The 10,305-nt window shown below is 45.5% G+C and overlaps 1 protein-coding gene across 1 annotated transcript in view; it reads right to left on the bottom strand.

Moving 5' to 3' along the window:
- The window catches only part of Pdk1 (pyruvate dehydrogenase kinase 1), a 31,802-nt gene extending 26,401 nt beyond the window's left edge, over positions 1-5,401 (bottom strand). The window contains exons 1-2 of the mRNA XM_021186521.2: positions 5,072-5,401; positions 3,155-3,296 (exon numbers count right to left, since the gene is read on the bottom strand). Of these exons, the coding sequence (XP_021042180.1) occupies positions 3,155-3,296; positions 5,072-5,261 (332 nt within the window). The 5' untranslated portion in view covers positions 5,262-5,401. The remainder of the gene's footprint in view (positions 1-3,154; positions 3,297-5,071) is intronic.
- Between the last annotated feature and the right edge of the window lie 4,904 nt (positions 5,402-10,305).

Raw genomic sequence — 10,305 nt, 5'->3', positions numbered from 1 at the left:
CTTTGTAGACCAGGCTGGCCTCGAACTCAGAAATCCGCCTGCCTCTGCCTCCCGAGTGCTGGGATTAAAGGCGTGCGCCACCACGCCCGGCTAGTGGTAAGCATTCTTAACTTCTGAGCTCTGTCTTTCTAACCATTTTATTTATTTATTTTATTATTTATTTATTTACTTTTGGTTTTTCAAGACAGGGTTTCTCTGTGTAGCCCTGGCTGTCCTGGAACCCACATAGACCAGGCTGGCCTCGAACTCCGCCTGCCTCTGCCTCCTGAGTGATGGGATTAATAGGCATGCGCCACCACACCCAGCTCTAGTTATTTTTTTAAATTAATGTTTGATCAGCTTCCACAAACTAGAATACCTACAAAGAGAAAACTAGTATCTCCATTCATCATGACCATAATGTTCTGTAGTTACATTTTTTCCCCATTTCATACTTGACTGTGGCCATGTATACAAACAAAAATTCCGTTTAAAGCTTCACACACACACACACACACACACACACGCCCCCCAGCATGGTGGCTCATACTTTTAATTCCAGCACTGGGGAGGCAGAGAATGGTGGATCTCTGAGTTAAAGGTCAGCCAGGTCTGCAGAGTGAGTTCTAGCCTAGCCAGGTATATACAGTGAGCCCGTTTCAAAAAACAGAAGAAAACAGCTTTTACCTGGACACAGTAACTGGACATGGAAGCACATCCCTGTAATACCAGAGTGGTAGAGGCAAGAGAATCGCTGCAAGTTCCATGTCAGTTTGGTCTGTATGCTGAGCTCCAGGCCTGCACAAAACTGACAAGGACCGATCCCAGGAAGATGGCTCAGTGGGTAAAGACGCCAGTCCTCCAACCTACTGACAAAGTCTGAGCCCTGGGATCATATGGTGGAATGAGAGAGCAGACTCTTGCAAATTGTTCTCTGACCTCCACAAGAATCCAAGCACATGGGTTCTCTCTCTCTCTCTCTCTCTCACACACACACACACACACACACACACACACACACACACAGAAGAGAGAGAGAGAGACAGAGAGACAGAGACAGAGAGAGAGAAACTGTAAAATGTAATTTAAAACAAAATTAGTAACACTCTAAAATTAACAAGCAGCCTGTGGTGGGACATGCCTATAATCCCAGCACTAGGGAGGTGAAGGCAGGAAGACAATCTCAAAATAAACAAATATTAGAAATAAAGGATGCGGAACGGTGGCCACATAAAAAATATGTATATCCTTAAAACTTTTATTATAAGGTTGAAGAGATGGCTCAGTGGCTAAGAGAATTCCATTCTCTTCCAGAGGACCTGGGTTTGGTTTTGGCACCCCTATGTCTGTAACTCAAGGTCCAGAGGAATTTGGTACCTCTGTTTAGCCTCCACAGGCACCAGGCATACCTTTGGTGCACAGATACACATCCAGGCAAAACACCCATACACATTTAAAAAAAAAATTTAAATTTTACCTTATTATTTTAGCAAAATTGCAGTTTCTACATAATTACAATAACTTTTATTTTTAAAAGGGAAAAACTGATCAGTGCAGGACGTATGTTCATACCACATCATCACACTGAACTCAATACAGATGTTACTAAAAGCTGATCAATGCAAGATTGTGTGCATACTACATCATCATCATACTGAACTCATTAATGCAGATGTTACTAAAAAGCAGAAGAAAAGTTGTAACTTTTTATTGTCTGCAACACGATCTCAAATAGTTCAGTCTGGCCTAGAATAGAGTAAGTTGGTCTATGCAACCAAGTGTGACCTTTAACTTCTGATTCATCTGCCTCCACTTCCGAAGGGTGCTGGGATGACAGGTGTGTACCACTTCCTCCAGTTTATGCAGTGCTAGGGGTTGAAGCCAGGACCCAATGCATGCCGACAACCATTCTACCACACTACGTCTCCATCCCCTAGCCTTTGTAATATAGAAAAAGATATACTTCACCAAAATAAATTCACTTTATAATAAAGTACATGCAGCCCTGGATACACGCTACCATTCTGAGACACCATGGTATGACAAAGACACATTCAGGATTGAAACCCAGGGCTCCAGTGTCTGTGCTCACACCTGGACAAAGACTGTATCATGTCTTAGCTTTTCTCACCAGTGAAAGGAGTTAGTGTAGCACCTACCAGGCATGGTTGAAAAAAATAAAACGAAATGTGTATCTAAGTATATAATAGCCATTAGCAAATAGTGACTACTTTCCTCATTAGAATTTAACGCTCCTGCAGATACAGCAGCATAAATCTTAAATTTAGTATCAGTACTTCTGCAGCAGGCCTGATGTATTTTCTTAAAACCAAGAGATTTAAATGAAATTCAGTGCTAAGAAGACAAGATATACACAGAGCAGAGAGAGGGGTGCTTGGATTGCCCTCAGATTCTACTGAAGGATATATGCAGGACAAGAGAGGTGGTCTAATAGTTAAGAGCACTTGCTACTCTCGAAGAGGACTCGGATTGGATTCCTACCACCCACACGGGGGCAGCTCACAACTGCCCATAACTCTAGTTCCAAGGGATCTTGTGCCCTCTTCTGGCCTCCAGACACCTGCACATGTGTGGTTCATCTGTTCTTAGGCACACACCTTTAAACGCAGCACTAAGGAGAAAAAGATCTAGCAGATCTCTTGGGAGTTTGAGACTAGCCTAGTCTACATGAAGTTCCAGGCCAGCCAGAGATACATAGTGGGACCCTGTCTCAAATAAGTCAACCAATCATAACACTTGGAAGATGGAGATAGAAATAAGTGGACCTCTCTGAATTTGAGGACATCATGGTCTACATAGTGAGCCCCAGGCCAGCCAGAGTTACATAAGGAGACCCTGTCTCAAAAAAAAAAAAAACAAAAACAAACAAACAAACAAACAAAACAAATAAAATAATATGTAAAAGTATTTTCTTTAACCTTGGACAAAATCCACAAGTCCACTGTAATTGTAAACACAAGATGGGACACTTGCTGGGCAGTGGTGGCACACGCCTTTACTCCCAGCACTCAAAGGCAGAGGCAGGGAGATCTTTGTGTTTGGGGCTAGCCTGGTCTGCAGAGTGAGTTCCAGGACAGCCAGGGCTACACTGAGAAACCCTGTCTCAAAACAAACAAACAAAAACAGAGCAAAACAAAAAAAGATGGGCTCTTACCAGCTTTGTACGAGCTGTACGGATGGGGTCCTGAGGAGATTATCGGGAAGGAGGCTGATTTCTTTCATTATATTTGCCAGTCTAACAGGTAACTCTTGCCGCAGAAACATAAAGGAGGTCTTTTCACAAGCATTCACTGATCCTGAAACCAAGCACAGGGACAGGCAGTAAGTGACAGAGTGAGAAAAGGAGAGTCAGTCACTTGGCAAGGCCACAACGGTACATTTACCATAGTGAGGGGAAGGAACTAGAAATAAAGATATATCCAGGCACAGTTGAACTAACCGGTCTATAAAGTAATCCTGATTCCAGAATGACCTTCCAATTCCTGAAATTCCAACCGCTCAGTACAACCATGTTTGCTCAGTACAACCATGTAGGTACTTGTTATACTTCAGGATGACTAGAACACAGGTAAGCTGTCTGCATTAAGGCTCGGGGCCTGTGAAGAGAACTGGGAAAGGCCCATTCTGTATGCGCCACTGCTGCTGCCTTTAGAAATTCTGACTCCTGCTGGGAAGTAATGGCTCGCATCTTTAATCCCAGAACTTGGGAGGCAGAAGCACAAGGAACTCTCTGTGTTCAAAGCCAGCCTGATCCACAGAGTGAGTTCCAGGACACCAAAGCTACATAGAGAAACCTTGTCTCAAAAAAAAAAACAAAAAAAAAAAGAAGAAGAAGAAAAGAAAGAAATCCTGACTCCCGACTTTTGATTAATTCTGGCCCAAGTCATTGACTAGACACAAATACTAACCAGAACACAGTCAGTACAGAGGTTTTCAGGCAAAAGAAGGCAAACACCATCAACACAGTATCACCAACCATCAAGTGGAACCAGCTCAGTTGTCTGATTCCTGAGACAGCCACCTCCCGCTTCCTCCACCGTTGAATCCAGATGATTGGCAGAAGAATTGATAAAGTGTCCCTCCCCTGGCAAGCACCTTCACTTGAACTAAAAAGTCACATTTCAGCAATCCATTTGAAACTAAGTCGACCCTGCAGGTGGAACCTTAGCAGAAAACTATCTTGTCAATAGTAGCAATATTATTAAGGAAAGCATCTTGTCAAAGTTTAATAGTGTATTCATGAACAAGGTGAACATTGCTACACCACAGTACAGGCATTCACACAAAAAAGCAAAACACACACACAAAACGGGGGCCTTTCATAGTCCCTTACTAAAGAATCACAAGGAAAAGCACCTGTCACTTCAAACCACAATTTTAAGATAAAGTACCTACCCCCCACCACTAATCTCTCATGCGCGCTAACCATGTTTTAACCTGGCCGCACGACACAGAAGATAACTTTTCCTACTCCAGAACTTTCGGATTTCAATGTTAAGAGTTTATACTAAGCATTTCCCTTTCTGCCTCATTACTCCTGATGAGAAGTCAAAAGTCAAAGGCCTAATTTCTGCAGTTCTGCAATCTGTTACACACAGATAAGACCATGCACTTTACACGTGCTTGAGACTGGCTACTGTTGAAACGAATTTGCTCTCGGTGGAAACACTGGCGAGGAAAGCACTGGGCCAGTAGTAACTTGTTTTCCTGCCATCACGCCACTCCAAACGATTGCCACTGTGCTGGCACCGATCTCGCCTCTGCAGAACTCCACCCTCGAAGTAGTTTGAGCCCTGGCCTTGAACCTGAGCAAGGCTTCCCCAAAGACACTGGGTCCCCAAGCGCGCACCTATGCACGTGCGCGGAAGGCTACCGCTGCGGGCCCCCTGCTTTGTTTTTTGTTTTTACACGCTATAGTCGCACGCCCCTGTTACGTGCCCGGCCTGCCAGCGCCCGCTCCCTCCGGGGAGGAAGGAAGCACCTAAGACGCAGGGGGTGCGACACGAGGGAGGAGGAGGGGTGCGCCTGGGAGGACGGGGCCCGTGCACGGAGGCCCGGCGGCCGCCCTCACCGAAGTCCAGGAACTGCTTCATGGAGAGTGGCGACGGCGAGAAGCGCGCATAGAAGTCCACCTGGCCCGGAACGCCAAGCTCCGACGCCGGCCCGGAACCCGAGGCCGAGGCTAGGCTACGGCTGGCGCAGGGGACGGCGCCGAGCGGCCTGACGCTCGTGCCGCCCCGCAGCAGCCTTACCAGCCTCATACCGAGCTCCGCCGGAGGAGCCGGAGCTCCCGGCGCCAACCTGCGGCTGTATGCCGCTGCCCGGGCGCTACGTGCGGGACGTGGCTGGCCGCGGGGGCGGGGAACTGCTGTCAGCGCCGCGGCCACCGCCCCCTCGCTGGAACTACGCCCCCATAGGCGGAGCCCGGACAGCACGGAGGCGGGCGAAAGGCTGCACAAGCCACCGCCCCTGGTTGGAGACACGCCCATGTAGGCGGGGCTCTGGGAGGACGGAGGCGGGGAAAGAAAAAAAAAAGGGAGCGCTTCTGAGCTTTGAAGGGTGTGGTGCAGCCGAAACCACCCGGAGCGAGTGCCTGGAGATAGGGCGCCGTGGGAGCCCGGCTCAAACGATCCAGTTTGCGCTGTGTTGCACCCCTTCGCACCCTTTCGTACTTCCTCCGCCCTCCCAGTCTCAGCGGAAAAGCTCTAGGCTGTGCTCGATCATTGGCAATGAGCCTGTCCTCATTGCCCTTGGATCATGCAAGCCCTTGATTTGCAGGTGCAGCCGAACAGTGGTACAAGAGTTGAACTTGGGGATGTGGCTCTAAAGAATTCCACAGCAACGAAAGTCCCGGGAAGAGCGCGTTGAAACACTTTATGCAAGCAATATTGCCACAGTACTTAAAGACTCTTTCTGTTAACTCATCTTAGAGTTACAATGTGCCTGCTCCGTCTTTTCAATGTATAGAAATAGTGAATGTAGGATTAGAACATATTTAATATCTAACCCCACGAAAATCACGTCTGTCTTCTGAACACTGGAATGTCCCCATCCAACTACCCTAACATTTGCTGTGTCTTAGGTGCAAGAAAACAACCCTGCCACGTGTGAAGTTTATCAGTTATGTAGAATACACACCGAATAACACTTCAAAGCTCCATGCTGGTCGCTTTGGGGTTTTGTTTTGTTTTTATGGTTTACGAGTCAGGGTTTCTCTGTGTAGCCATGACTGTCCTGGAACTCGCTCTGTAGACCATGCTGGCCTCGAACCCAGAAATCCACCTGCCTCTGCCTCCCAAGTGCTGGAATTAAAAGCATGTGCCACCACTGCCCCACACGCTATTGGGTTTTGAAAAAACACAAATCATGAAGTCTGGGATGTAGCTCATTTCCAAAGCCCTGAGTTTCATCCCCAGCACAAGGAAAGAAAAAACAAAAGTAACCCCCACACCCCCACACCCCCACACCCACAAACCCAAAATATTGTGTTGGCCCAAGTTTATAATCTCAGCGATCTGCAAGTGGAAGCAGCAATGTGGGAGGTGAGAAGTTTAAGGTCATCCGAAATCATGCCAGCCTGTGATTCTGACTCCTATCTGAAAACAAAGAAACAAATACCTGCCCACCTCCCCCCAACACACACAGAAAAACAGAAATTAGATCAGAGTCCCTTTAAAGAAAGCTGTTATTCTGTATCCAACAAACTGTGTGTAGCACAAAGGGGGGCGGATATTGTCCACATGGAAACAAAAGCAAGTGGTTCTGATTCTAGAGAAAGGAAAATCATTTTTCCTCAAGTATCCAGTAGAAATTGTGGTCTCCTCTTGGGGTTCTTACTCTCATTTAGAAAAGAATTTGAGAATAGACTAAAGTGGAAGCTCAAGGATAATTTTATTAAAGTTTAAAAGAAAAAAACAAAAACAAAAACTTCAAGGTATACAAGCTGTGCATCTCAGCAGCTGTCTGGAGTAGAAGAATGGGGTAAAGAAAGAAAACAAAAAAAAACAAGCCAATGAAAAGACTTATGCTGCTCCAGTTACTGGCATGGAGGTCAGATAGAGGTCCACCACAGGGTGGGAAGGGGGACCTTAGAGAAAAGGGTAAGGAAGCCCAACATACCAGAAAAAACAGCATCAAAGAGGGAGGGGGATGAAGGGAGGGAGGAAAAAAGGGAAAATTGTGCCTTTCTGACTCCAACCCAGTACCTCATGGTGGTTTATAGGGACAGTGTTGGGGAAGGAGGAATTCTGGGAAGGAAACGTACAATATCTCATTAAAGGACAAAATATTTCTTCTACCTATTTAGGATAGCTGAAGGCGAGTCTGCTTTCCTAGCAGTCCCAGGCCAGGTGATTGACACTGCCCAACTGCACTGTTAGCTCTCCACCCAGGCCCCTTTAGCAGATGGAGGTTTGTTTTTCTTTCGTTTAAGAGTTACTTTATTTATATGAGTACACTGCTGTAGCTGTTTCCAGACACACCAGAAGAGGGCACTGGATCCCATTACAGATGGTTGTGAGCCACGGGTGCTGGGAATTGAACTCAGGACCTTTAGAAGAGTAGTCAGTGCTCTTAACCACTGAGCCATCTCTCCTGCCCCTGGATGTTTTTTTTGTTTGTTTGTTTTGGTTTGGTTTGGTTTGGTTTTTTTCTTTTCTTTTTTTTTTTTTTTCTCTTTTGGTTTGTTTTTTGTTTGTTTGTTTTAGAGACGGGGTTTCTCTGTGTAGCCCTGGCTGTCTTGGAACTCACTCTGAAGACCAGGCTGGCCTCGAACTCACTCTGTAGAACCGCCTGCCTCTGCCTGCCAAGTGCTAGGATTAAAGGTGTGTGCCACCACCGCCCATCTTGTTTTTTTCTTAATGGGTCTTTAAGGCCACTCTAACATTAAGTCCTTTGTTGCATCAGACCCTGTAAAGAAACAAGAACAAGAAAAAGATGCCTAATTCATAAATTTGTGGTGTATAGCTAGGGAATGATAATTTTTAAAAAAAAGTGGCCTTGAATCCCAGCATATAATATCTCCAATATAGTATAGTGAAATGATTGTTTAGAGAAATGATAAGTCATTATAAATTGAAATATCCTTAACAAAACAACCTATTTTTATAGCTGTTCCACTGTCTACTGCTTTTCTCCAGTGGCCTGTAGCTCAAATCCATCTGCCAAAGGAAGCATATTTGGGGCAGGAAATTCAGGCATCTTACAACACCATCCTGTCAAATGCAGGAGAGCTTGTTGTTGGAAAGGATTAAGTTTGTTCTGGATGACCCGGAGAGCAGATAGAAACCACAGAGTAACAGACACAATTCAACATGGAAAACTGTTGTTGGTTATACAACCATTTCAGTCAGATGGACATCATGGAGGGAGGGGCTCTTGTCAGTGACCCTTAGATAGGAATCTAGAAAACAGCTCTAGAAGGATGGCCCTGGGAGGCTGTGGGAAAATAGGGTATTGTAATGAAAAGAGCCTGGGTTGCATCTTAATGCTTTAACTGTGCTGTGTCAGCCATTTGCCTTTCCATGTGTGACTGTCTTAATCTCTCTAAGTGTAATGGTTTGTATATGCTCAGCCCAGGGAGTACACTATTAAAAGGTGTGGCCATGTTAGAGTAGGTGTGTCACTGTGGGTGTGCGCTTTAAGACCCTCATCCTAGCTGCCTGGAAACCAGTATTCTCCTATGTTTGCCTTCAGATGAAGATATAAAACTCTCAGTTCTTCCTGCACCATGTCTGCCTGGGCAATACCATGCTCCTACCTTGATGATAATGGGATTGGACCTCTGAACCTGTTAGCCTGCCCCAATTAAATGCTGCCCCTTATAAGACTTGGCATTGGTCATGGTGTCTGCTCACAGCAGTAAAACCCTAACTAAGACACTAAGTATCAATATAGTACTAAGAAAGTACAACAAATGTCTTCATAAGTCTTTGTAGCATAAATAGTATAGTTATATATGTTTACACAATGCCCAGGCCTTACTAAAGAGCTAATAAAAGGTATCTCATGTGCGGGACGTGGTGGTGCACGCCTTTAATCCCAGCACTTGGGAGGCAGAGGCAGGCAGATTTCTGAGTTCGAGGCCAGCTTGGTCTACCGAGTGAGTTCCAGGACAGCCAGGGCTATACAGAGAAACCCTGACTCAAAAAACAAACAAACAAAAAAGGTATCTCATTATTAGGATTTTATGAGAACTATTCCACATACATGGTGTGCCAGAGGTTCAGTAGAAAATAATTTAAAATTGAATATAAACATCATTCAGATAACCTCCTATTCATCTTTTAAAGATTTATTATGTGTGTAAGTGTTTTGCCTATATCTATGTATGTGTACCATGTGTGTGCCTGTGGGTGTCAGATGAGGCCATCAAATCTCCCAGAACAAAAGTTCTGGATCATCATGAGAGTCCCATTGTTGGTGCTGGGACCAAACCCAGGTCCTCTACAAGAGCAACAAGTACTCTTTTAACTACTGAGCCTTCTCTCGAGCGCCTCTCATCTATTTCTATTCTCTCTCTCTCTCTCTCTCTCTCTCTCTCTCTATTTATTTTTATTTTATTTTATTTTTTAAGACAGGCCCTCACTATATATCTATGGCCGGCCTGGAACTCACTAGGCAGCTCAGCCTCTTCTCCAGTTCACAGACCTCTGCCTGTTTCTGCCTCCCAAGTGCTGGGCTAAAGGTGTGTGCCACCATGGCTGGCCACTTCTACTCTAACTTCAACCTCTCTTGCTGCTTTCTCTCTTCTTCCTCTTCTTTCTGGATCATTCCTTGAGCTCCAGATCCTTCTGCTTGATCGAGCACAGCACCGCTCATCTCCCTCCACCTCTACTTGCCAGCAGTGGTGGGGCCTGGACTGGTGGTGTTATACATGTTATAAATAAATAACTCTATTGGTTATTAAGATGACCTGGCCAGACCCCAGTAACGGAGACAGTCCTATCGATTTATTTAATCAGCTTTAGCACAACTATCCTTAATCTATTTTTCTAATTGCCTATTTCCCAGCTGTGCTCCACACGTTACTTGCTGTTACTTGGGTCTCCCCTGGGCTGCAGTTTGTCCTCAGAGTGTACTTCCCTCCCTCGGCCATGCACCTCTGGTCTACTGGAAACCTCCTGCCCTCTCTGTCTTCTTTCTCCTCCTTTCTTTCATTTTCTCCCTATCTACAACCCCCAGCCCAGTAACTGAAGCACCACCTGCCTCTATTCTTTCCAGTAATTGGCTATAGCCACTTTTATTTAACCAATAGCTTTAAATTGGGGAGCAAGGCTCACACAACAAAGGCTTGTATACATGGGA

This window comes from Mus caroli, chromosome 2 (assembly GCF_900094665.2).
Source record: "Mus caroli chromosome 2, CAROLI_EIJ_v1.1, whole genome shotgun sequence".
Classification (NCBI taxonomy): Eukaryota; Metazoa; Chordata; class Mammalia; order Rodentia; family Muridae; genus Mus; species Mus caroli.
This window is presented reverse-complemented; position numbering and strand designations above follow the sequence as displayed.